This window comes from Falco cherrug, chromosome 13, assembly GCF_023634085.1.
Source record: "Falco cherrug isolate bFalChe1 chromosome 13, bFalChe1.pri, whole genome shotgun sequence".
Classification (NCBI taxonomy): domain Eukaryota; kingdom Metazoa; phylum Chordata; class Aves; order Falconiformes; family Falconidae; genus Falco; species Falco cherrug.
The window spans coordinates 35,005,589-35,032,737 of record NC_073709.1 but is presented as its reverse complement, the minus strand read 5'-3'; the positions used below and the strand labels follow the sequence as shown (position 1 = coordinate 35,032,737).

At 53.4% G+C, this 27,149-nt stretch overlaps 2 protein-coding genes across 5 annotated transcripts in view; one reads left to right on the top strand and one right to left on the bottom strand.

Annotated features, from left to right (window-relative positions):
• The window catches only part of TTBK1 (tau tubulin kinase 1), a 122,961-nt gene extending 118,462 nt beyond the window's left edge, over positions 1-4,499 (bottom strand). For 2 of the 3 annotated variants that reach the window (XM_055725466.1, XM_055725469.1), the window contains exon 1: positions 4,136-4,499. The gene's annotated coding sequence lies outside the window, so the exon portion shown is untranslated. Of the gene's footprint in view, positions 1-3,735; positions 3,797-4,135 lie in introns of those variants that run through there. The other variant, XM_055725470.1, reaches the window with a different exon arrangement.
• An 8,430-nt stretch (positions 4,500-12,929) lies between these two features.
• The window catches only part of ACSS1 (acyl-CoA synthetase short chain family member 1), a 38,617-nt gene continuing 24,397 nt past the window's right edge, over positions 12,930-27,149 (top strand). The window contains exons 1-2 of one of the 2 annotated variants that reach the window (XM_055725605.1): positions 12,930-13,260; positions 17,088-17,184. In XM_055725605.1, the coding sequence (XP_055581580.1) occupies positions 12,969-13,260; positions 17,088-17,184 (389 nt within the window). In that variant the 5' untranslated portion in view covers positions 12,930-12,968. The remainder of the gene's footprint in view (positions 13,261-17,087; positions 17,185-27,149) is intronic. The other variant, XM_055725604.1, reaches the window with a different exon arrangement.

Here is a 27,149-nt window from a genome sequence, read left to right as displayed (position 1 = left end):
TGACTTAATGAAAAATAGTGTGGAACTGGGCAAGACCAAAAGGGATTGTAAAACTGATGAAAAAAATGTAAGGTGGCAATTATCTTTTTCCCCCCCTATCAAGTCTAATATATTGAGGTATCTGCTGGTCTCCAAAAACCCAGAAAAGTTCATGTGAAAAAACACTTGATACACTGAGTTCTAAGATACATTGATATTGCTAGATTATTTCCCATAATTTCTGGTGTAACTGCTGTGGGTCTCAACAGTGGGATACACAGGATGTATGTGGGTACTGTTGTGGAGAAGACCAAGAGCTGGTCCTGTATGCCAGATAGGATCGCCATTTCCCAGCTTGTAGCTGGTGAGACTCCTGCAGGCAAGGGAGTCTCAGTTTGGTTTCAGATGCACAGTGTAAAAATCACATAATTTCCCTCACCTCCTACCTCCCCCTCCTAACGCTTCAATAAATGTCCAACAGATTCTCCTGTTCTTCCTCTGCCCTAGGTAGGGAGGCCTCATAGCTAGCTTTCCTTATTCCTCTTCCAAATCAATCTTAATATTTACTCCAACTGAACGGTGCCCTAAAATGACATTTCAGGATGTTTCAGAGGAATACCCACTTTTTGGCTATTTTTGATGGAGGAAGGGGACAGAAGAACTAGTCATGCCTATCCTGTGTCTTATTCAGTAAACTAGCAGAGCTTAGAGATCCTTTTAGGAAATGACTCCACAATCACTTCAGCAAATACTGGGCTGTACCTTGCAATGTTCAAAGAAGGAGATATTAACAAAGCCAACAAGCCCTTAAAAATGAAGGACCAGTTTATGAAGCCCTTAAGGACTTTATAGAGACATATTCTTCTATAAGGCCCTGGTTTTTGTCCTCTGCTCTGTTTTCAAAGTGAACCAATGTTACTGGAAGGTCATTATGGAGCTCTGGCAAATGAATCTCATCTAGGACCTTCCCAGGATGGGAAGCCATTCCTGCAGAGTTTATCCAGACCCTGCACGTCAATACATACACAAATAAGACCAAAGCACAAGACTGACAGGACACAGCTGAAGAGGTGAGCCCACAGCAAGACCCACAAGAGTCTTAAGTGGGCTACTTAATAAGCTATTAAAGTCACGTGGCAATCTTTCTGTAAGAGAGGGGAAGAAACAGCATAAAGAGATCCCAGCACCAAAGATAAAGAGGGATGTGACTCTTCCTAGATCTGTCCGATCACTCCTGCTTCGGAAAACAATGAGTACCAACTGATTCCATCAGAGGAGAGCTCCATGCTGCCTACTGCAATGTAGAGATACACTTGCTTTTGCCACCAAACATTGGGGATGGAGAGGGAAGGGGGAGGAAATCCACACATGGGCCATGAGCGCCACTTTACTAGCATCAGCCCTGGGAGCTGGTGAAGTAGATTTCTTAACACCAGAGACGCTCCTTTCTGGAGGACCAAGAGCACTGATGGGGATTCAACTTTCCTCTTGCTAACTATTCCAAGAAAAAAAAGGTTAGGCAGGCATCCCCAAGACTGATCCTGACAAAACTGTCCTATGAGGGTGTGCTGGTTTTGGCTGGGGGGGGGGGGCTGTGTTTTGTTTCTGTGCTGGAAACAGTGTTTGTAATACCGAGATGTTCTAGTTATTGCTGAGCAGGCTTACACAGCGCCAAGGGCCTTTCTGCTCCTCTGACTGCCCCACCAGCGAGCAGGTTGGGGGTGCACAAGAAGCTTGAGAGGAGACACAGCCAGGACAGCTGACACCCACTGATCAGGAGAATATTCCATACCATATGATGTCATGCTCAGCAGCCAAACTAGGGGAAGAAGAAGGAAGAGGGGGACATTCAAAGTGATGGTGCTTTGTCTACCCAAGTAACTGTTACACACAACAGAGCCCTGCTATCCTGGGGATGGTTGAACACCTGCCTGCGATGGGAAGTGGTGAATGAATTCCTTGTTTTGCTTTGCTTGTGTGTGTGGCTTTTGCTTTACCTATTAAACTGTCTTTATCTCAACCCACGAGTTTTACCTTTTTTTCCAATTCTCCTCTCCATTCCACCAGGGTGGGGGGAGTGAGCAAGTGGCTGCATGGGGCTTATTTGCCAGCTGGGGTTAAACCATGACAGAGAGAATGATAATTCCAGTGGTTTTCTTTGCCTGTCAGAGAAGTGGAACTTTGCCCATTCCTGAAGGAAGGAGATTATCATAAAGCATGCAAAACCACACAGAACACAGAAGTAACAGGGTGGACACCACATATACCATTCATGAGCATCACATCTCGAAAGTTTCTGGTCCCACACACAGCAGCACGAGAATTCTTGCTATGAGTTGGATGATCACTGGCACACAAAGGAAAAAAACCCCAAAACATTAACACATCATTCCTAACCTGCCCCTCTTATACTGAGAGATAGTCACAAGAGAAGCTGATAGATTGAAATGTGATGAATATCCACTAGTGAGACAGTACTGATACACACTGCCCTGTAGTCATAGCATCTGTATAGGCACAGCATTAGCACACCTTAACTCATGCACAACGTGAGGTAAATTTCACTTATACAAAGCAAAAGTTCTCAGGCTGTCTCAGGCTGAAAGTCTCTGTTGTGACTCACTGAGAAGTTTGTCGCTAAAAGGTGGCATTTTCAGTGACAGTGCAAGGAATACAAAGAAATTTATGTGCAATGGTAAAATTAGGAAACCTTTCCTTCTATCAATCAAATTGTCTATACTTCCTTCCTGCAAGCCTAAGGCAATTCAAAAACACAGAAGAAAAAATTTAATACGCAGCTGGTTTCGACTGCTCAGAAACATGATACCAACAGGTACTGAAATCCTCGCCCCTCAAAAACCACTGCGGGTCTTGAACTTGGCATGCAAGTAGTTCAGCAACACTGATGGAGTGGCAGTGTCATTCCAGCGCTTCATATAGCATACTGGTTCCTCATTAGATACACAATGCACTTCAAGGTCATGCTGTTCATCTTGAAAGTTCTCAGTGGGTCAGACCTAGGTTACCGGATACCTGCCCTCCTGGCACGCAGGGAGAGCACAATGACTACAGTCACATTCACCACGGCAAACTTGGGCACCATGAGCAATAAAGACACAACAGCAGGAAAACGTCAAGCTAAAAAGCTGCAGCAGACACGGCAACGCACACAGGAGTAAAACCTCCCACCCCGTGACAGCTAATGAGGAGAAACTCTCAGCCTCCTGCCTCAAACCCAAGCACCAAAGAGTTATCCCATAATAATGCAACGAGAAGGCTCCCTCCCCAGAGGCCCCTGCCAGATGGGCTGGTTTGCCACCATTCGGATGAACGGGCACCCATTGACACCTGGAAGCATGCTCGGCTCCTGGCGCCGGCCTGGCCTGGCTGAGGGAGCTCACCCCTGCCCGGCCCTCACCTGAGGTACCCCGCAGGCCCTGGCCCAGCACAAGGCCGCCCGCTTCGCACCTCAGCCCCCACCTTGCCACCGGGGGCCGGGCAGGCATTGGAACTGCCCGCGGTGCCTGTCAGGGCGCGGGGAGCCGGGGCACCCCGCCTGAGGCCGCCCCCCCGCCCCCCACGGCGCTGCTGCCGCCCGCGCCCCTGCCAAGACACCGCCCGCCCCCCCACCCCCGGGACGGGCATCCCCCGGGACCAGCCCCCAGCCCCGGCTCCCCCCGGCCCGCTGCCGACCCGGGCAGGAGGCGGCGGGCTACGGGCCAGGGGGAGCGCCCCCACCCCGGTCCTGCCCCTCACCTCAGGCCGCCCCGCCTCCCCCCGCCAAGGAGGTGGCCGCGTCCGCCCCTGCACTGCAGCTGCCGGCACGCCGCGGCCCCCCCACCCCTCTCGGCAGATGGTTCGCCCCACCCCGTCCCGTCTTCTCATTGGCCAAGGATCCCGTCACTCCGCTATGAGCCCGCCCAGACCCGCGGGCATGCTGGGAGACCGAGTCCTCAGAGCCCGGCCCTTCCACCGCTGCAGCCGGCACCGGGCGGAGCGGAGAACTACAGCCCCAACAGCGCCCCGCACAGCCCCGGCGCGGCCCGGCGCGGCCCGGCCCGACCCGGCAGCCCGCATCTCCCCAGCCGCCGGCAGGACGCCCCCTCCCCCGGCAACGACCGCAGCGGCCGCCGCGACCCAGCCCGGCCCGGCTCACCTGGCCCCGCCGCCGCCGGCGCCTCCCGCTGCGGCCGGCGCGGGCAGCGCATGCCCCGCGCCCCTCAATGCGGCCCGCCGGGCTCGGTGCCGCCGGCCCGGCTCGCTGCGGCTGTAGGGCGGGCCGGCCCCGGGTGCATCCTCCCCCTCGGAGCCGCGGCGGGCGGCGGGATTCGCCCACAATGCACCGCGCACCGCACCGACAGCATCAGCCTGACATCACCCGCGGGCCGCCCCCGCCCCGCCGGGCCCGCCCCGGGCCCGCCCCGCCGTCACCGGCACCCGGTCCCGGCGGGGGTCTGGGCGCCGCGCCGCCACCGGGCACCGCACTGCCGGCACAGCGGGGCTGGGCACTGCGGGGCGCCGGGACGCGAGGGGCTGGCACCGGGCCGGCGGGAGCTGGGCAGGGCAGGGTACCGCCCCGCCCTGCCGCCGCGACCGGGACCGCCGGCAGCGGCACGGGCACTGTCGGGACGGGGACTGGGGCAAGGCTGGGCTCCGCGCTGCTGGCAGCTGCGCTGGCATCGGCGCCATGCGGCTGGGCACCGCACGGCCCGGGGACAGGCACCAGCGCTGCCCACACTGGGCCAGGTGCTGCTGTGCTTTGACTGGGACCAGCACTGGGCCTGGCACTGTGTCACCAGGGCCGTCCCACTGGGCCTGGCACTGTGTCACCAGGGCTGCCCCGCTGATCCTGGGACTGTGTCACCAGGGCTGCCTCACTGATCCTGGGACTGTCAGCAGGACTATCCCACTATGCCTGGAACCATCTCACCAGGACTGTCCCACTGTGCCTGGGACTGTCACCAGCACCTTCAGGGCAGAGCTGGGCACTGCGCTGTTGGGACCAAGGCCAGGGTCAGCGCGTTGCCTGGGGCTGGGTGCTGTGTTGCACTGGCAGCACCACCAACATGGGGCTGGTGCTGCCCTGGGCTGGCAGGGGGTCAGTCCCAGTGTGGGGCTGGTGCTGCTGGCCTGGGGGTTTTACTCCAGTGCTCTGGGACCAGGACTAGCTCTAACACCCCTGGCAAGGGACTGGTGCGCTGTGCTGTGCTGCTAGTGCCAGAGTCTGAGCTGGACACCACACTGGGACCAGGACCAGCGCCACCAGCATTGGGCTGGACACTGCACTTCCAGAACCAGCACCGTCCCCGGCTTCACAGGGCCAGATCCTGCCCCCCTGCCCTGCCTGGGAACAGCAGCCTGCAGCTGGGCGCAGCACCAGTGCTACCAGCACTGCAGCACACACAGGAATGTCTCACGCAAGTGAGCTTCTCCCTGCAGGCAGCTGAGTGGGGCGCCTGTCCCTGGGCATTCCCCTGCTCCCCCACCCCGAGGTACACAACTGTGCCCCTGCTCCACATGCCATTCCACACACTCCAGCTCACCGCTACTCATGGTGTACTCAGAGTACAGGTAAGTGTGCAGCTCCTACAGATGTACAGTGTGGTACACATGGCGGGGCTTTCTTGTTCCCTTTCGCCCCAGATGTGTGCTGCAAATTGCCCACACCCCCAGTTGTACCTCATACCTGTGCTCCAGACTGTGGATGTGCACCCGTCCTGTGCCCTATAGATGCTCATGCAACACGTTGCAAGGGGTGCTGCGCCAGACCCTCCCCACAGACTTGCTACACGCCTGTGCCTTCTTCCTGCCCCCACCAGAGTGACCCAACCCATTGTCCATCCCTTGTTGGAGGTTCTCATCTGATCTCATGTGTGGGATGTCACACCAGGTCCCATGGAGCTGTGGTGCTCCCCAGTCCCTTGTGGGTTGTATCTCACCCATATATATATATCTGCACTCATATACATATACCCAGGACTCCCAAAGCAGTCCCTTGGGGCCAGGGTGGTAACGAGGGGGATACGTTATGAAGATCCTTGCAGACATGCCCGTGCAAAGGTAGATCTACCACAGCTGTGGCCACCACCAGCCACTCAGACCAGGGAGTCCAGGGCTACCAGGCCAATTCCTCTCCTGGCTGGAGGTGGCCCTGGGTCCCCTGCACTGAGGACTTGCTCAGTGGAAGCATCCTGCAGAGACTCCAGGGAGTCTTCAGCCCTGCAGCAGCTCATCCCACAGGTCCCAGGGTGTGACACAACCCTTCAAAGGCAGTTACATACTTATGCCCAGGCCCCTGTCATTCTAGGTCGATGATTGACAGATGATTGGCAGTTGCGGCATGAGCTCTCTGTGCTGCAAGTCAAGTCCCCATCACTTGTATCCCCACTCACTGGCTCCTGGTGCTGGGTTTGAGAGGGCAAAACAAAAGGAGATGGTGAGGGAGCTATCTTCCTCTGCAAAGGTCCTCTCCGTGCCCTTCAGATCCCTTTCTCAGCAGGCTGGTGGAGCACCAAGCATAGACCCAGAAGCAGAGTTGAACTGGAAGAGGCTGTGGTGGTTCTGAGTGCACTGATGTCCTTAATGGCCCTCACTGGCCTCAGCGGGGGCTCTGCCCACACCTTGCCCACAGGACCGTGAGCTCCATTTCAGCTCAGCCTTCCATCCCTGCCTGAGCGATGCTGTGCTGATCTCCAGCTCAGCCACAGATGTACCTGTCCGTGGACCCTGACCTGTGGTGGGACTTCCTGGCTTGAGCTTGGGTCTGTCTTGTCAGTATGGGCAGGAGTCACTGGACAGTGTCTGTGCCAGGCTGCCAGCATGGGACCTGATCCTGGTCTGTAGCTTGACTGCCTGGCTTGACCGCACACCTGCTTCAGCACCACAAACTTGCCTGATGACTTGAGCTCTTGGTTGAACCTGGCAACCACCACTGCATCCACCTTGCTTGGGTACTGCGGTGCTGGGTGCTGGCTAGGGAGAGAGCTTCAAGATTAGAGCAGGGACTTGTCCAGGACACTTTACAAGATTTCCAGGGATGGAAAGACCACAGCCTCTCTGGGTTCCTCCACCCCCCTCCTGGGAAAGAAGTTTTTCACGCAACTAGTTGCAACTTATGTCTCTTTAACATTGACAGGGGAAGGCCACACTACTTGATCAGCTGAAGTGGAAGTCAAGCGAGAGGTGGAGGCTTCCTAACTTCCTCAGTTGTTTCTACCAGGCAACTGTCTGCCCATCAGTGGGCCTCTGCCATATGTGGACACTGGGCCCAGAGCACCAGTACCAAGCTGGAGAGGATGGAAGAATTTGGTGCCGAAACCTTCGGTCCCTCCTCCGGGTGGGCAACCCCAAGCGCTGCCCAAGAGGAAGCCAGCAGGATGAAGAGGTTCATCAGCAATGATTTTCTGGAGCAAAGCACATAGCAAAACCAGTGCAGACTGTGCTGGTGCAGGAGAGGAGCCACATGGCAAGGACAGTTCAGTGTTGATCAGTATCAACAGCAGCACTGAATCCCTTTGGTCTGAAATCCATCCTTGAGCAGGAAGCTCTTGAGGGTAGGATAGCTGATGACCTGGTCGGGTTAAGGATGAGTGTGATGGAGGGTATGGGCACTAGCAGAGAAGGATACCCAGAAAAAGCAGGGATCTTTTTTGGTACTGACTGCTTCAGTGTATTACTGCACTGGCAGTGGCAAGGAGTCTCCAGTACTGACACTGTGCTAGGTACTGGGCTCTGAGCAGTGCCACTGGGGCATCGGTTCTCTGCTGCCAAACATGACATGCCCTCTATGGCCTCTGGACAGACAGCCTGGAGGAGCACCAGGTGCCCCTGTGCCCGCACCCTGTGGGTTGCTCCTGCACCACGCAGCACCACCATGCGTGTGGCAGCCATGCCCTGTGCCAGGCATTGCAGCCAGACCTCGCATGGCAGACACCTGCACTCACCTCTGTCATTTGCTGGGTTTGCACCTTGGTCCAGTGCTACACACTGCTCCCGGGCAGGCACAGTGTGCTGCAGCTGCCTCTGGGCTCAGCTGGGTGCTGGGTCTCCAGAAGCCTTATCACAGATTTAAATCGTGCATCTTGAAACATTCTTGGGGGAGAAATGCATTTATGTTCATGATTTTTTTAACACTTTTAAGTGGTTTTTGTACTGTGTACAGCAAATGCAAACCTTGCAGACAATTTAAGGGAAATATGTGCAATCTCATGAGTTAGATCTTTGGAAAAAGGTGCTATAATGTCAGAGATGGTTTTTTAGTCTCTTTACACCTGCCTAAAAGCATTTTAGTTATCTGGATTTTCCAAGTATTGTTTTTCTCCCTTGCCAGTTGCAGGGCATTTATTACACATTCATAAATGGGAGTGCAGCAAATGTTTTTTATGCTGTGTAGACCTTTATTTCAGGTGTGGCTGGGTGTGAGCTGACCTGGCAAAGATTCACATCCCCGATTAGCCGAGTACTCTGCTCCTTCAAATCCACTGTAGTTGCTATTGCTTTGGACCCAAGGTCCGTGCTGATCTGTGCTGCTGAGTTAAAGTGGTACGTGAGCAACTGCATTTTAGCTTCATTTCATCCCTGCTTTAAACCTCCCTCTGAGCCTTCTCCTCTGCAGATGGAGCTGAATGGGCCCACCAATCCACTGGCACAGCCACCTGGGAACCTGTCCAATTTCATCTGCAGGCCCAAATGTAGCTGAAAATGATCAAAAGATTTCATTAAAATCTGAGTTAATTGTGACTTGGGAAGATTTCTAACGCAGACCAGCATATACATGACTCTATGATGATGTTTTTCCTGGGCCCTGCCTTTCTTTGTGGGGCCAGATACCAGCTGTGTGCATACCATGAGGGAAGACCACTGGAAAATAGTTAGGAGCAGAATGGTGATGACCAAGTGGCAGTCATGGGTTTCACCATCATCTTACTCTCCTTTTTAGGCCATTAAGGGAAAAATAGAGGGACAAGCGATTGGGAAGCATAACTCATGTCAAAGAGCTGCTTTGATAGAACGGGTAGAAAGGCAGTCAGAGGGCATCTGTGTGCACGCCGGGGGCGTGGCTGTGCCTGGGAGAGGGGCACAAGCAGAAATCCCCCAATACTGTCCCTCTCCCTGGTGGGACAGGACGGGTGCTTTCCAGGCTGTCACACCGGAGAGGGGAAGCGGTGGACTGCAGGGTAAATGTGGGACAAGCCCATGGAGTTCCTGCGGCACAGAGGCTGTGGCTGGGACCAGCCTGCCTGCTGCAGCCCAGGGCTGAGGCTTCAGATTGTCTCCAGAGGTGGATGTGGAAAAGCCAGCCAGTCTTGCTAGGATGCCAGAGGCTTCTTAACCTGGCAGGGATGAAAATCCTGTGCCCAAGTGCTTCCAGCCGAAGGTCCCCACCCAGCAGACACCTCTGGCTGTGCTCAGTTTTATGCTGGCACTTTTAGGGCTTGCACACCGTGTTGAGTAAATCTGGTATATGTTGGCAGGAATCGAATATGAGGCCAATAAATAACTGCTGGGAGCAATAAGAATAGGAATAGAAAGATGTGGGATGTTGGGGATTTTGGTTTTGGTTTTGATATTTTTTTTCTATGACTCTGATCAACAGATACCTACAGCCAAACTCACCCCCTACTCAAACCACTGCTGGCTTGGTTCATCAGTGCCTGCTACGATACCAGTGCAGAAAACCCTTCACACATGCCGAGGGCTGCGGCTAGTCAGCAGGTGAGCCTGTTCGCTGCTAAAACCTCTTGCAGGGCAGTGAGGCTGCCTGGCCAGACTGGGAGGCCGTGCCAGGGGACTTGCCTGTGGCAGGGAATGACAGCTTCTGCCCAGGCAGCCACAAGCTGTTGGGAGCTTCTGTAGAGGTGGCCTCTGCAGGTCACAGTAATGGGACTTCTCCGGAGCTGGTAAGACCAGCGTTGCTGTTTGGACTCCATAATGCCAGAGGGTCTTCCAAATGGAGACACAGCGAATGCAGGAAGCGATTCCATAACCTGTCCTTTATCCAGCACCAGCCTTTCCCGGCATACTCAAGCACCGTACTCAATGAGAATTGCCATAATACCCCTTGGTTCTCAAAAGTCAACAGCCTGATGCCAGCCTTCACTGCCAGAAAGGAGAAGGAGGTATCGCAAAAATCTCAGGGAACTCATCTCCCCTCTCCTCAGCTCTCTTGGAGGCAAGGAAGGCGATCTGGGGTTGTGCTTCTCCTGCTCAGCTGCCCAGCTGAATGGGGTGATGGGGTGGCCTCCAGGCTGGATTACAGCCGAGTTGTGTTGATGATGGTCATGGCTTGCTTTGAGGAAAAAGACAGTCAAAACTTGGTGGGGGGTGGGGAGGGGGGTGGGGGCTGGAGATGGTGGTCTGTTAAAGCATGAAAAAAACCCCAGCTTGGTGGTGGAAAAGGAAAATCAGTCTCATGTGGAAGAAAACCAGAGAAGGGCACCATTCCCAGAAGATGTCAAGGTCTGCAAATGAAGCAGCTAGGTTTTCAGGCCAAGGAATTTAAATTCATGTTCAGGTTTTTTTGACAGCTCATTTGCTTGTTTTGTGAAAAGCATTCCTCTGAAATCCTGGGGGGCGGGGGGAGGGGAATGGTTTGCATATAAATAATATTTGATAGAAAACTAATGAGCAACCCTTCAGCAACGCGAGTGAAAGGCAAGGAGCGCTCCATGCCGCGGTCCGGCGCCAGGTGGCACACATCTGCTGTTGTCCTTTAGCTCCTGGGCAAGCCCGGACACCTGGTTGAGGACCCGGGTGAGGAGTCCCGAGCGGTACGAGCAGCGATGCCAACCTTACAAGGAAGTGAAGAGCACATTTATTCTTGTGCACTACCTATAAACCACAGCTGCAAACGTCAGAAGTGCTAGAAACCCAAATCCTGGTAAAATCTGTATTATTTACCTCGATAAAGTGTCTGGTGATATTTCTAGGACAGGGAACAATGATGGTTTTATATAAAATATATAATTATATATAGATTTATATAACTTTACAACTTTAGCACTGCCAGAACAAGCTTCAGCTTAGCATAAAGAGTAGGTTCAAGTTTTTAATCCTGGACATGAACGTGCTTTCTCTGCCCAGACACTGGGAGTGAGTTAATCTGGCGCTCGGGTAAATCGGGCACTTCTTAAGGATGCCCAGACCCTCCCGCTCTAATGGGATTCATCAAACTCTGTGCTGGGAGGCTGGACCACAGCGCCTAAAAGCATTGGTTTGCTCATGCCAGCAAAGAGGCACCTGCTGTGCGCAGGGATGAAGCTCTGAGATACCTGCTGGGAAACCTCGCTGCTGCTGTTGGGGTTTGCACTGGAAAGTCAAGGTCAGATCTGGTCCTGAGATCCAGACGGAGGAAGAAGCGTGGTGAGAGCGAAGCCAGGAGCGACATGCTGTGGCAGTGACGATGCGATGCTTGCAGGGCTGCCAGGCAAAGAGTGGATGAGGGATTTACCCCACTTCGAGAGAAGGGACAGGGGTGGGACACGTGGCAGTGTGGGAGGGCATGGTGTGTCGGCTGCCTGCCCAGGTGCACCACAGCTTGCACTGTGATGCTGCTGTGCAGAGGCGGTGCTGGGTGCCCAGAAGTGCTGTGAGGGGCATCAGCTGTTTGACAGGACAAGAGGCTTAGGCACCACCTGGTGCTGTGTGTGTTAAAGCCCATGGCTGTCCCTGGGCATGCCGGGGTGTGCAGGGGTGTACCCCTGCCTGCCTGCGGGTGATCTTCCCAGGGTGGGTACAGGGGTATCTCTGCAGGTGGCTCTGGGGGTGCAGGGGGGGTCCTCCCTGGGCTGTCTGGACATGGGGGTGTATTTGGGTAGGTGTCTCTGAATGGAGTGTACCTGTGTGGGTGCTGTGGGTGTTCCCAAGACTGTGAGGGTGCAGGGGTATCTCTCTGGGTGTGGGGTGCTCCCGAGGCCCTGTAGGTGCAGGGTTGTCTCTGGGTGTGGGATGCTCCCAGGGGTGACCCTGGGGTGCTCTTGAGGCCATGTGGGTGCAGGGGTGTCTCCTGGGGTGCTTCAGGGCCATGCGGGTGCAGGGATGTCCATGGGTGTGGGGTGCTCCCAGGGGTGCAGGGGTATCCTGGGTGGTGGCCATCCTGGGGCCATGTGAGTGCAGGGGTGTCTCCTGGGGTGCTCTAGGGCCATGCGGGTGCAGGGATGTCCATGGGTGTGGGGTGCTCCCAGGGGTGCAAGGGTGTCCCTGGGTGTGGCATTGAGAGAAAGCTTAGAAATAACTAGATTAATAGGATATGGAAAACTTAGAATAATTAAAACTCTCATTGTATGTACTAAGAAGAGCTTCACAGTGTGACTTTGCAAATTAGGCCCGGTCCTGGGGCCCTTTGTACTGGTAAGACGGACCTGGGATGCGCTGTGTGCCGATAAGAGGACACTGGTATGCGATCTGTCCTGGGTTTTGGTTTCGAAGAAACTCGAGGCAACGACCCCCACCAGGAGACAGAGCACAAGCGCAAATGGGAGGAAACTTACCTTAATGACTTCTCAGTAGACTAATTATCCTAACCCAACCTATTCTCGGGCATCTATTGAATATGTATGAATGTATAGTTAAAATCACACGTGCAGAAAGAAGTCGGGGCAGCAGGTGCTTTTGGAATTATCCACCCTGATGCCCACCGGTGAATTAAACATACCTGCTTTATAACCTGTCCTGAGTTACAGAGTTTAATTCCGCACGTCAGCGTGACCCTGGGGTGGCGGGGGTGCAGGGCTGTCCCTGGCTCTGCGGGGTGCTCCCGAGGCCGTGGGGGCACAGGGGGGCCTCCTGGGGCGCTCCGGGGCCCTGTGGCTGCAGGGCCGCCCCGGGCCCGCCGCAGGCCCCCTGGGGGTGCCGGTGGCCGCTCCGGGAGCCGCCGCCGGGGGCAGCCCCTCCCCGAGGCGGCCGCTGCGGGCGGGCGGGGCCGGGCCCGGGGCCGGGCCGGGCCGGGGCCGAGGTCGGGGCCGGCCCCCGAGGCAGCAGGGCCGTGCCCCATGGAGTTGGCGGCGGTGGCCCGAGCGCGGGTGCTGGGCGCCCTGCGCCGCCCGCTCTCTCCGCGGCGGGTGCCGGGCTCCGGCCGCCGCTGCCGCAGCGACGCGGGGGACCCGGCGGCGCTCCCGCCCGGCGGGTACCGGCTCTGGCAGGAGCGGGCGGCCCGGGACCCCGCCGCGTTTTGGGCCGAGGTGGCCCGGGGGACGCTGCGCTGGGACAGCCCCTTCCACACAGCCTGCCAGCCCGGGCCGGCGGCCGCTCGCTGGTTCCTCGGCGGCCGCCTCAACGTCTCCGGTAAGGTGTCCCCGGGACCCCCCGCCGCCCCCCCGCGTCACCTGCGGGCCGCCCGGGACGTGTTTCCGCCAGCGCCCCGCTCTGGGGAAGCGCCCCGGGGGGCTCGGCTGGGGGGCGCTCGGGGAAAGTTTGCCGGGGGTTGCGAAATGCTGGGGCGCAGGGGGAAAACCCGGGGGGCAAGGCTCTTGCCCCGTGCTGCTCCCCCCGCGGCTGCTGCTGCAGGAACTCCGCCGCAGCGGCGTGCAGCGTCCCCGGGCACGGCAGCCCCCCCTACCCGGCGCCCCCGCCGCGGGCACGGTGCGACCCCCGGTGTGAGGTTCGGCGGGGCTGAGCGCCGAGTCCTGCGGGCGGGGGGCAGGGGGCTGGGGAGCTGCCCGGGGGAAGGGGCCGGGGGGGCTGGCTGGGCCGGCTGGGCATGAGCCCCCCGTGTGCCCGGGTGGCCGAGTGGGCCAGCAGCACCCTGGCTTGTGTCAGAAACAGTGTGGCCAGCAGGGCCGCGGCAGTGACCGTCCCCCTGCGCTGGGCACCGGTGATGCTGCACCTCGGATCCTGGGTTCAGTTCTGGGCCCCTCACGGCCAGAGGGACACGGAGGGGCTGGAGCGTGTCCAGAGCCGCGCAGGGGGCTGGGGCACAAGGCTGGTGGGGGGGAGCTGGCGATGCTTAGCTTGGAGAGGAGGGGGCTCAGGGGGGACCTGATCGCTCCCTGCAGCTGCCTGACAGGGGCTGTGGGCAGGGGGTGTCTGTCAGTCTCTTCTCCCAGATAACAAGTGACAGGACAGGAGGAAACAGCCTCAAGTTGCACCAGGGCAGGTTTAGGTTGGGTATTAGGAAAAACTTTTTCATGGAAGGGGTGGCCAAGCACTGGGACAGGCTGCCCAGGGAGGTGGTGGAATCACCATCCCTGGAGGTGTTCAAAAACCGCGTACATGTGGTGCTTGGGGACATGGGTTGGCAGTGGATGTGGCAGTGCTGGCTTAACGGTTGGACTTGGTGATCTCAAAGGTCTTTTCCAACTAAAACGATTCTGTGATTCGATGATTCTTTTCTCTCTTGAATGAGGAGCTTGGCCTTTTCCTCCAAGTTCACCACTGACATATAGGTAGAGAAAAATTTGCCGTGACGGTGCTGCCTACCTCCGAGTTCCCTCCTGGCCCTACCTGCCCTGAAGGCTGTTCAGTGCTGCGGCCCCGCTTCACCCGGCAGGGTAAACCCCAGCCCTGTCTGGGGTATAACTTCGTGGTGATGGCTTTTAACAGGGATGTATGTTTGTTACCTTCGTTTCCCATTCCTGGGAGAGTGCTTGAGTCACTCGTTCAGTAGTGCAGGAGCCATGTCTGGCCACCTTTTTTTCCCAGCAAAACCCTCCTCGGGCCTTCCAGAGGATGTAGGGGAGCATCTTCTCGCAGGAGATGATTCCTAGCAGTGGATCAGAGTTAGAGGTATGTGTACAGCCCTGCTTCCAACACCTAGCATTCAAAGGGACTTTAGCCAGACTTCAGTTTTCATTGATTCCTGTTGAAAGGAAGAGCTTGGCTGAGCACAGAGACTTCCAGGGATCTGTTTCTTTCCCCTTGCAGAGTGGGACCCACACCTTCTTCTAGATCCCACAGGGGCAGGTGTCTGAAATGCAGACATTGCTGGGCCTGATTTTAGGTCATGTCTTAGGTCTGGTTCTTCAGCAGGCACTAAATGCTGCTTAATTTTCTTTGCGCAGGTAAAAAGAAACGGTAGGCCTCTGAAACATAGATGCACAGAATTAAAGTTTTGCTGTTGCTGGTTTTCTTCCTTTATAACACAATGAAGATGGTACTCGGCCACAGCTGGTTTTCTGCTGGGAGGCTCTGGCTCTGTCCCTTGGTCTCTTGATTTGAACCCTGGTTACGGAAACAGGGCAACAGTTGAGGTCCCTGCTGAGGGGCGCCCTGTGCGCCCATGTCCCAGCACGGCGGCACCGCAGGCATCTCCATCACCTGCTGCTTCTCGCTTGGGGAGACCTTGCAGCAGGGTCTGGGGGAACTGTGAGCTTCTGTGTGTCAGGATTTATGGAGAAACCATTAGAGTATAATAGTAAGTGGAAGGTCACCGAATTCTATTTTGTAAAACAAGCAGAAAGTTCTTGTAAGCCTCAGATCAGGAAGGAAATAATAGCATTTGGCCCTGGTTCACCTGCTGGTTCTTACTGAACAAAGAGCTAAGGCTCTCACTTGGCTCAGCTTTGGGGTTTGCAGCAACAAAAATTCCCTTGGAAGGCTCGTATGGCTGCTCAGGAGTAAGAAATGCTGCTTGGGCAGTGAATCCCCGTTAATGTGATTTACTGTAGTGTGGCACAATACGTGAGGGTGTTGCTGCAATGAGCTCGGAGGTGGGAGTTGCTGAGCGTGGTGGACCGAGCTGCCGGAGTTCCAGTTACCTATGGATGGACAGCAGGGCAAACCAGCATGTAACTGCTGAAAGCATTCCCCCTTAGAGCTGTTGTCCTCCTGTATAGTGTTGGGATGGCCCAAGAAATGGCTTTACCTCCTCTATTTTTATAGTATTGCTGCAGGAATTTACATTTAAAAATAAATCAAGAGCTGAAGAGCACTTCATTTTTTTGAGATTGACAGTCGTTCGTGTAATGAAATATCCTGAATTCTGCAGGATTTCTCTCTCTTTGCACCTTGGGGGTTCATTCCTGCCCTCCATGTGGTGGTGTAAATCAGCTGTGATCATGGAGCAGCTGAAGCTGACTCCTGGGCTGCCGTGTACTTAACTTCACAAATTGCGACAGCAATAGGCAGCTTCTGTTGCACGTAATTTTTCAGGAAAAAGGCAATCCTTTCCCACCAGTATTAATGTTTCCAGGAAATATGATATGAAGCTCAGCAAATGTTTTTAAGGGTTTTCTTTGAGTTATACAGCAGTGTGCCTGACTAGTTTTCGATAGTTGTCTGTTGAAATAAAGTAACCGCCTTTGGGAGATTATAATGAAGTAAGTAAGCGTCGTTTAGACTTGGAATTAATGCATTACAAGGTTAATCTCTAACCATCATGCAAATTGCTGCTGACCATGCAGGCAGATTTCTTGGGTGGATTTTCTATAAGCTTCTTCAGGGTGGGTGCTTTCCCCTGTGCCCACTTGAGCATCTCACGTAGTTTGTTTAGGTTTCCTCCACCTCAAGTTGCTGGGGGGGAGAGGTGCACCTTCAGAAGGTGATTTTATACCTTAAAGCTGTAGGAGGTGTAGTACACAGCTTGAGACAAATTCATCTTTCCCAGATGCATGGTAATGCGTAGGTCTCTGTGCCTTTACGAACCTAAAGTTTTAGATGTTTTCAGTTAGCTGAGATTCAGCTCTTTTGTTATACCTGGGAAAAAAATGTTTCAAGTGAGCTTTAATTAGAAGATTCAGATGAAGCAGTGCTAAACATGCAAGCTGGGGAAGACAGTCTGTCAGATTTATATAGTGAACCTCTGCTCTGAGGAGCAAAACCAGCAAAAGAGTATCTTGTCTTTGTGCTGCTGGGAGCAGGGGGGAGGTTTGGGCTGGTTGAAGCTGAGCTGGTGGGTCTGAGCTGAACTGAATCAGCTGAGGCCTCTTGTGGGGGTGCCCTCTCAGGTAGCTTTACCAATTAAATGTGGTATTTGCAGGCTACAGATACGGCAAAGGACAGCTTCACCGGTGCTGCAAACGCTGTCGCCTCCAGCGTTACAAACGCATGCGTGGCTGGCTAGCCAGCTAACGGTGCTTCGTGTTACGCTGGCTCGCTGTGACGCTCGGCCAAGCCACGTTTACAGAGCACCTTGCATGTGGCCAGGCTTTGTTCAAACCTCTGTTTTCTTACAGTCAATTGCTTGGATCAACATGTCGAAAGGTCTCCAAACAGAGTGGCTTTGATCTGGGAGAGAGATGAGCCCGGCACTGCAGTGCATGTCACATACAGGTATGGCACCTTCTCGCTCGCCTGGTGATGCCTGGGGGGGGTGGGGGAGGTGGCGGGAAGGGCTGCTGCTCTGTATCCGACCTCCGCGGATCTTGGCTTTCTTCCAGGGTACCCCGGCACGTAGGACACGTGGTCACGGCATGGTGGCTAGCTGGTGGTGTCACCACGAGATAGCTCCTGACAAAGGGAGGCACGTTCCCACGAAGAAATTACATTCTTCATGGAGAGGGCTCCCTGATCTAAAACACCTGCCTAATAAATGTGTTACAGGGTGAGAGTACAGTGGATGTCAGTGACAGCTACTGAAAATTTCAGATTGAGATCTGCATCATCTTCTGGTTATGGCATTAATCAGGTCTGCCTGTAGATCCCCTCCCTCTGAGTGGAGGCTTTTAGAAGAGAAAGGCTTGGGTTTTTCTCCCTGGCTCAGGTTCTCATCTGCCAGTTCTCTTTTTGCTTGTTAGAAATGTTCATGGGAAGATTTCTGTGAGCAGCTTTTGGTTTCAGCACAGCAGCAGATGTCTTGGCGCAGACATCTTGTCTTGATGGCCAACAGCATGATGCCGAGTCCTGGCTGGAGGGAATTTGAAGCTCCCTGTGTCCTTCCCCATCCTCAGTGCAGTTTAGAGCAACCTTGAGGCTGCTCTGCATGACACCTGCTTGTAATTGCTGCTATAGATCGCAGTGTTTGTTGGAATACGGCGGTTTTCAAGTATGTTTCTGTTCTCCTTGCTATGTGCCCTCTTTTAGGAGACAGGCCTGCCTGGCAGGAATGCCTTTTACATCATCTGTGTCTCTACTCAGAGTTAAAGGGTTCTCAGACTTGTATGTTCCTCAGTGCGTATTTTAGGGAGCCAGATGTTTGATCTGCTGGATCTCAGGGTGCCACCTGCTCGCTCTGCTGGATCAGAAAGCAGAGGACACCCAGGAAGTCCTGGCATCTGGCTCTTTTACAAAATGTTTTCTGTAGCTTGTTGGAAGTTGGGATGCCTGGTTCAACTTGAGTCTGAATAGGTTCCGGTGGTCTGGTTCACCTCCAGAATTAAAGCTCCTGAAAACATTATTTGTTGGAGCGAGGAAGCTGGTCAGCAGGGAGGAGTGGGTGTACAAATAGCTTTGAGAGGTTAATGCTCCATTCAACAGAAAAAAAACACTCTCTGATATAAAGTTATGGAAGAATTGAATTGGTTTTAGACTTGGTATTTTTATTTGACAGGTGGTGAGGGCATTTACGTGGCTCCAAACGTGTTGTAACCGGCTGGGTAGCTTGGCTAAATGCTTTGGCTTTTGCTTTTGCTGCTGTGGTGGTAGTAAAGGAGATGGAATGGAAGATTTCTTCCAGGGTTCGGGGTGGTGTATGTACTTCTGTCACACTCTTCATGCCCCAGACGTGAAACTGGGGATAGGTGAGAGGCAGCAGTTCCGCTCCGATCAACCTGAGGAGGAGAGCAGCCCATCAGATAGCACAGCCTCATGCAAGGCATCGCTGGCCTCCCCCATACACTGCGCTACCTGAAATGTTCTGAGCTGCTCCAGACCCTCAAACCATCTTCTTGGGACCCCTGGAGATATCAGAACACCTTTCTGAACAGCAACAGGATTGTTTTTTAACTGGCCATGCCAAAATGTGTTTGGAAGAAAGCATATTTTCAGCCTGTGGATTGGTGGTTGCTGTGGCTTGAAGACAAGTAACCCACCTCTGAATCCCTCTTTGTGCAGCCTTACAGAGGTACGGTAACTAGCAACCAGATGGAAGAACATCCAAGTGGGAGACAAGTTGACAAACTCTGTTTTCCAAGTACTGCTTGTATTTGAGAGCCTTGTTCCTCCTCCTGCCTGAAACTCTTGGTGAGATGTGACCGATTTCTCAGGAGTCTTTGGTCCTGTGACGTGGTAAAACAGGTCACTTGATTCTCTGCTTATCTCATTAAGTCAGGAATAGCTTTGTTGAAAACGGTGATATATGGGTGTGTATGCAAGGAGACAATCAGAAGTTTTGCCTGCTCTGTGATCTTTGGGCTGCCTTTTTAAAGGTTTTAAGTGGGGCAGTAAGGTTTTCCAAGGTGTGCTGGCACTGACCTCCCTTTGAGGCTGAGCTTAGCTGAAAACTTTGCAGTACTGTCTTGTTTTAGCTTGAAGTTTTGCTAGAAGAAGTTCAGCTAGAAGAAGGAAAGTATATCAGAAAAAGAGGTGGCCCCGAAGTGGTGATGCTGATGCTGGCCGAGTAATCCTCTGAGAGCCTTCTGTAGCAGGGGGGTCTCTGCCTGCCAGCCTTGGGGCAGGACAGTCCCAGCGTGGAGAGGGAACAGGAGGGATGCTGCCTATCAGGAGGATCCGAACTCTGGTGTCTGTGGCAGAGCTGTGCCGCTCTCCTTAGGATCTGGGTGGCTGTTAATGGGACAGCAGCCTTAAAGTCATGCGTGAGGAAGGTAAAGACTTAATTTGGCTGCTGCCTTATGGACCAGCTTTGAGGAAAGTCCTGGAATCTCAGCTGGGAGGTGTCCAGGGCTTATGTGCAGAGAGGTACAAGACACCAGTTTTTTGCATTATCCACTCTGCAAAGCTTGGTGCTGTGAGCTGCTCTCCTGATGGGTAAGGCCTGGGTGGCACAGGGACAGACGTGGGTTCTCTGCCTTCGCCTCTGGGGAGCTGTCAGGGGCAAGAAAACAGCTGAGCGCTGGCCCCTTGCCGGCGAAGGAAGCAGGTAGCTGTGCAGGAAAAGGGCTGGAACAGGCTTCCTCCTCCCTTAGGAAGGGGAAGGCCTGGATCAGTGACCTCCTCCATGCACTGCAGGAAGTGCAGCTACGCTGGAAGGTGCTGTCCCAGCGTGCTCATCACTGGGAGAAGTAAGAGACTCCGTTTGCTGCCCCACTCACTGCCTGGCTTGCAGCAGGCAAAGAGCTGGGGCGCCATGCTGTGAGCCAGCCTGCATCCCTGTGCACACTTGTCAGCAAGGTGGGCTGTGCTTATGCAGCTGAGTTCGAGTGCTCTGTGCTAGGAGAGGAATCCAGACATCTCCTTGTTGGCAAAGGTACCCAAAGCCATGGGTGAAACATTTCAGTTTTGCTGGAACTATGGTGGCTGCCCTTAAAAGCTCAGTTGTAGTGATCTCTCACTGCTGAGTTTTGTCCTGTCTCTCTAGCTAACACAGCTCAGCCTTTTGGGGAAAAAAGTGCCATGGTCCCTCTTGTGCTTTCCTCCCCACTCTCATTTTTATCAAGTAGAAACTCAGCTGAGTTTCAAATTATCTCCAGTTTTGAGTGTTTAGGCAGGAGGCTTGGTTTTTTACTGCTTTGTGACAACGGGGCACGCAACCTTCCTGGGATCTGGTGGCTGTAGTCACCAAAGTGGGGACAGGTCCTGCCAATCTGTTATCAAGAGGTCCGGCTGTCCACCCTGGGCACATCGGTAGGGCAGTGGCGATGCAGCAGTTAACCCCCAGGAGTGTGCTGCTGTGAGCAGCTGGCTGAATTTATTGGGTCCAGCCAGGCTGGGAGTGTTCTGTCCTGCTTTGTGGATGTTATCAGGACCCAGGAACTTTGAAACATTGCAGAGGAATTCCCCAACACGCTACTGAGCCTGGGTTTTAAAGGGCACTGTATTATCAGGTGCATTATAGAAGCAGGCGGAGTTGGTGGCTGCAGCCTCTGTAAGCTTAGCAACAGGGAACGTTACAGACAGCAGCTAAAAGCCATGCCAGACCTCCCGCTGTCTCACATGGGGTTATTTATTCTCTCTGGTGTTCCCTTGTGTGCCACAGTCCCTACAGTTTAGCCACCTGTGAGCCAGTGTTTCCTGGCACTGCAGGATGCGGTGGATCCTGCTGGAGGGAGCTGCGTGAAGCAGCGGGCAGCAACACGTGTTAGCTGACCTGCCCGGGCTGGGGGCTGCAGGTGCGGCTCGGTGGAAGAGGGTTCGCTTACAAAGGAGCTCGCTCTGGTGCAGAACATGTCACGGGCAGAGGGAATGTTCAAAATGCAAAACACAAAGGAGAGAGGAAAGCAGAAGCTGAAGGGCCAGAAATTTGGGTCCTTGGTAGCTTTTTGTAGGGCAGGTGGGAGAGAAGTGGTTGGACATCTTCATTAGTTACTTTGCAGCTATACCTTCAACAAGCGGCGGATGGTGGTTCCTCAGCCCGGGCTGAAATGGTCAAAATTGTGTGAGAGATGTCAGTGAAGTGGTGTTGGTGAGAGATGTCAGTACAGGCTGGAGCTGGAGGCCATGTGGGGACTTACCGGGCTGTGCGGGGAAGGTGTTTCTCATTGACATCAAACTCTTTTCCTTCTTTCTGGTGTTGGCTTCTTAAGCTGAAGTTGCAAGTAAATCTTGCCCAGGCTTTTGGATTTCCCCATCCAAGGCAGCTCAGGGACTTTTCACTTCCTCACCTGAGAAAGGTCACAAGGGCTTTTCCTTGCCTTGGGTTCAGGATGTCTGCAGGAAGGCTGGACAATCGTGTTCAGCTTAGCAATTGAACGTGCAGCCAAGAAGCCTCACATTGAGCTTTATATTTTTCAGTTATTTTCATGAAAATGGAAAAAAAATGTTGACTTTTCCTTCTGGTGAGAAAAAGGAAACACGTTTTCTCTATTTAGCAAAAAGTGAGGGAAATAGAAGGTGAAACTGAAGCACTGTCACAGAAGCAGAATAGGTTTGTGCATTATCCTTGTGGCCAGAACATTTACCCAGGAAGAAGGGATGGGGATGATGACCTACTGTGTCTCAGGGAACTTGAATCCACAACTCAAATGACAATGCCCACGGTGCTGTGACTGCAGGCTACAGAGGCATGCTCTGAACTCTGCTGCTCCGCAATAATTCATGTAGAGCAACTGCTAGGAGGTGAGCTATGAAGGTATTGGGCTAAGAGATGCTCAGATCTGGGTGGGTTGTATTTTGGTGGGGTTTTTTTTTGTTTGTTTTGTTTGTTGTTGTTTTGGGTGGGTTGGTTGGTTGGTTTGTTTCACTAACCTGTTTGGGGTATTTTCAAGTAGTTTCAGCCTGATCCCGACTATGGTTCCAGGAAATAAAATGGTCACTGCCAGAAATACTTAAACCAGCTGTGTACTGAGACAGCAGAGAACGTGGCTTGTGCTGAGCCTCCCAAACAGGCACTGTAAAGCCCATATACAGCACTGAATATATTAGGAAAAAGTCTAGAAACACTTTGCAAAAGGCTGTTTCCCAAAGAAAGTCTTGGTGTGATTTAAAAAGAACTAGCTTCCTTTGTTTAGAAAGCTGCAGGCTGTCTTGCTGTGGCAAAAGATAGCATCAGATTCTTGGAAAAATGTTTCTGCCAGGCATCCCTAAAATGCATCAGAGAAATACCATGTGTTGGTGATGGGCTTTACAGGAGCTGTTGTAATGGGCTTTGGAAGCACAGGCACCGCGCTGTCCGGGGGAGGCCTTTGGGAGAAATACGGTCTGGTAGTTACTGAACAGAGATGTTGTAAAGATAAGGGAGAGAAGTGCTGCCGTCTGTTAGATTAAACAGAAGTTCTGGCCTGAACAGTGATCTGCTGGCTCTGCTGGCAGGCCAGCCTTGCAGGTCTTGTGCTCAGAAGTGATGCTGTGATAGCTGAGGAGATGCCTGCATCAGGGGTGATGAGTCTCTAGAAGAGAAGAGTGTTAACACTCACCATCTCATTTATGGGCAAAAAAGGGAAGCACACCTTATACGGAGAGCACCAAGAGCCTATTCTTAGTATTACTGAACCCTTAACATTCTAATCATATTATTCAAGTTCTAATTATTACAGAAAAAGGAAGAAAGAGGTCCTGTTGGTTACCACTGATGCCACTTCTGTCCAGCGTCACGTTGACATTTCTTTTACTGTTGTTTGCAGCGTGGGGCTGCCAGAGCCTGTGCTCCGTCCCACGCCTGTTGTCCTTCGTACCACCTCCTGTGTCTCCGCTTCTCAAGACCTCTTACCATACCAGGCCTGCCTGCCTTACATTAGGGTTGTTAACCCATGATGGTAGCATAAAAACATAAAGACAGATTAAAAAAATTGGCTGTGGTTACCTGGTCAATTAGAAGAATTGCTGTTACAGCTAGAGCAGGTGAAACAAGGCTGCAGGTAGGTCAGGAAAGAGATCAGGCAGAGCAAGCATCGCAAGCTGCATTCCCGAGCCCTTGCAAATTTGGGACGTGTTGCTCGCCACGGCAGTACTGTGTTACAGGGCGGCTGGGAAGCAGTGGGAGCAGCCTGCTCTGTCCCTGGAGGAGATGGTTTTCCAGCGGGTTGTGACATGAAGCAGCTGTGCAAAGGGCTTGCTCCAAAGCTGAGGGAAACCAGCAGGCTGTGGGTCAGGAGAGTAAACCCACGAGCTCTGCGACAGGGCGGTCGTTAGGAACCTGGCAGGGGAATTTCTGTGCAGCCCAGCCTCTCCCTGTGCATGTTTTGTGCTGGCACCGGGGGGAGACCCGGCGCTCTGCAGAGCTCTTGTGCATGGTGGTTAAAGCCTGTCAGTGTGTCATTTGCACCACGAGCAGGTGTGTCGCTGGGGTAAGACAGTCAGTCCTTCCCTCTGGGTTTGGAGGTGTGCAGGGTGGGATGGGTAAATTCACATGAAATCCATGTTCAGCCGCGATCTACCCTCACATGCAGTACAGTGAATGGTTTGAGCTCTCTGCATTTTCAACTGAAAGATGACATTCTCTGAAAGCAAGTCCAGAATCTCCTCCACGTGTGATAACCTTCCCTGCCTATGTTCTGTAATGCACCTACACTCCAGCTTGCTTTGTTTTACAAGCACATGCTATATGTATGTACTGTTCTTCCTCCTGTGTAAACGCCCTCACCTCCCAGGCCCAACGCGTTGCTGCTTCCCCGTTTCTCAGCTTTACCCTGATACTTTACCCACTGCAGTGGCGTTCTGCTGCCTGGTTTGCTCTCTTACTTGCTCTCAGCTCTTACAGTCTGCTTTCGCAGAGGATCTGCAGGCTGTTGCACCACGAACTGAGTTGGCAGTTTCTCTGCTGTCTCTGCCCAGCAGGGCCGGGCGCTTCCTTTTGTCGTGGCACGTTTCCTTCTGCAGTGGCTCTGCTGAGATCCTGCTGCTGTCTGCCTGCTTTGTGTGCAGGGGGCCGGGTGCCCTGGCACCCTCTGTGTGCCCCGTGGCTTCACCTGCCTCCAGTGGCTGTCCTGCCTGCCTCTGCTGAGCATCGTGCCCTGCTCTGCACTGTCTGCTTGGGCAGCTGCGCTGAAATCCTTTGGAGGGTAGTGAGCATCGCTTGGGATTGATTTTGCCTTTCTCCCTCTTCTTGTGGTTTGCAGGAGCAGTGCATATCTGCTCTGAGCCTCTGGCCACCCTCTGTCCTTTGCTGGCGCTGGCTGAGCCCTTTCAGGGTAGATGTTTTCAGCCTCTGCTGTTTCTGCCCTTCCTCAGTACCCCACGTTGCGGTGGGCAGAAGCTCAGTGAGGGTGCCTTCCTACGCCCTGTCTCACCAGTTCCAGGGTGACAGCATCTAGCTCTGATGTATGTTTTCAGTAGATACGCCTTGCCACTGCCACCCCTTCTGGGTGTGGATGGGAGGCAGAGCCCTCCCTGTGTGCAGCCCTCCAGTGTTCAATGGCACAGCGATGCTGAGCTTGGCAGAGCACAGGTGCAGAGGGCAGTGGCCACCGTTTCCTCCTACTTGGATCAGTGTGGCCTGTCCCACCTAGTTCTTCAGGGCAGCGAGCCTGCAGGGTGCTTGTTGCACCTGGAGGCACATCTAGGTTAGGTACTAGGAATGTGTAACCTGCTGGCATGTGCTTGTTTCCTGCCGGTTAGATAGCGAAACGTGCGTGAAGGGGACAGGGGCACAGAATTTCTATGACTCCCTTTCTTGAACTGGAGGGGAAGCCTGAGCTGCTGACAGGAGCCAGAAGACACGCCTGATGCTCAGGGCTTTGTGGATTTCTTTGCTGGAATTCTTGGCTTCACCTTCTCTTTGCCTTTGTGTCTGTTCCCCCATGTGCTGCACCACCAAGGGACCCCCGGGGCCTTTCAGAGCACAAAGGAGAAGGTAAAGGGAATAGATCCAGGGGTTAAAGGCTTGGTCCTTATTGTCTATCAGCTTGCTCACACCCGCTCTTTAAGCAAATGTTAAATCGGGGTTAATAATAAAAAAAAACCACAATGGGAGCTTCTGCTGTCACGGCACCGAGTCCTGAATAAACAAGCGCACGATGGAGCTGCTCAGACAGGGCACCCTGGGCAGAGCTCGGTGGGCGTTTCTGTTCAGAGGAAAGAGGCTGCAGCTCTGCAAGCACTTAGTGATTTCCTTCGCAGATAAGTGGGGGTTATTTTGCTTTCTCACACGGGGGTTTGCTTCACCTCCTGTGCCCTGCAGTTGAGCCACTTCATTTTGGTTTGGCTCTTTAATGTTTATCCACATAGAGACTTCTCTCTAAGGCAGCATCAGATGAATTCTGGACCAGAGGATGTGACCTTTTAGGACAAGGCACAAAAACAAACGTTGTGTGGGAAGAAGTCATTATTGTCCAGAGTCACTCTGTTCATGAACTTTGTAAAAGTAAGCAAAGTAACGCATCTAACAGACTGCATGTACGCAGATGGCAGGAACAGCCATGAAGGGCTGAAGCCATGAAGAGCAGGTACTGAATGCTGCCTTTAGGGTTTAGGCTGATCTCCAGCTGTAAGGAATTGGGAGGACATTTGCTCTGCGGTAAAGCCACCTGGTATCTGCGTTCTGCAGCGTTGTGGTCTTTCTGTGGTGGCAGCTGCTACCAGAGAGCAGGCACTGAGCACGGCCGGCCACCGCTCGGGGTTCCTGTGCTCTAGGAGCGGTCTGTTTGCTTAATGCGACAGGAACAGTCTTAAAATAAGTAACAGAAAGTGCTGTGGTTGGGGTTCGAGGCTCGTTTTCCAGAAGGTGATAGGGAAGTGGTATCCCTCCAGCCATCACTGTATCTGCCTTCGTACTTTATGGCTGTGTTACTTCACTGCCCTCCCAGTGCAGATGGAGTTTTACCCTAAAGAAGTAATTTGCCAAGTTATTCTCAGCCCATGGTTTCATTATGACATCTCCGAAGTGGAGTACTTGGGCTTTGCCTATTTCCAGCTGGAATTGGTTTACAAAAAATAAATGAAACATTTTTGATGGACCAGAAACATTTTATTTTTTGCAGCTTAGCCACCAGCTGAAAAGTGGTTTTGTTTGGTTGTTTTTTCACAGCTACAGTCAGTTTTGGGAGATAAGGATACATTGGTAGATTCATGCTTTGCAGCTTTTTATGGAATGCAGACCCCCAAAATTCATTTGTTTGTTAACAGTTTCTGGAGCCCCTGGTGTGTAGCCTACAGACCCCTTCCGGGTTCACAGGTGACAGACTGAAGATGGCTGTGCTGGGGAGCAGAAGATACCTGTTTTCTCCAGGCCATGGTACTCAGCAAGTTCCTGAACCCAGAGGACAATTTTCATTCCTGGTGGACTCTGCAAGTCTCATTCTCTGAGCTGGTGGCTGGCACCAGTAGGGATGCCCCTTGTGAGGGTCGCCTCCTTCCTTGTTGTGACACCACTCCTCACCTGGCAGTTACCTGTCTCCTCCTCAAAGCCCTTCCACTGCAGGCACACAGGGCTGTTCAGTTCCTGACAACACCTTGGTCCAGGCACGCCTGCCGGTGCGTTTTTCCCCCGTGTGGGCATCAGAATAAGTGTGCAGTGCTCAAGTCCTTCCCCACAAACTGCTTTTTTGTTCCTTAGAGGATCATTTCTGCCATTAAGTCAGTGTGTTGCAGCAGCAAGCCCGGTGAAAAGAGCCTTTTATTGCTGTTCTCAATGTTCCCAAGTTCCTCTGTGTGGGACTGGCTGCAGTTTTGCTTGGAGCCGTATCTCTGTTCTGTGAGGCCGTTGCACTCTGCAGCACAGCAGGGTGAAGTGACGGGACGAATTCGGGCTGTGGGTGATCCAGCTTTGAGTCTTGTAAAATCTGCTACTTACACAAGTGTCTCAGGAC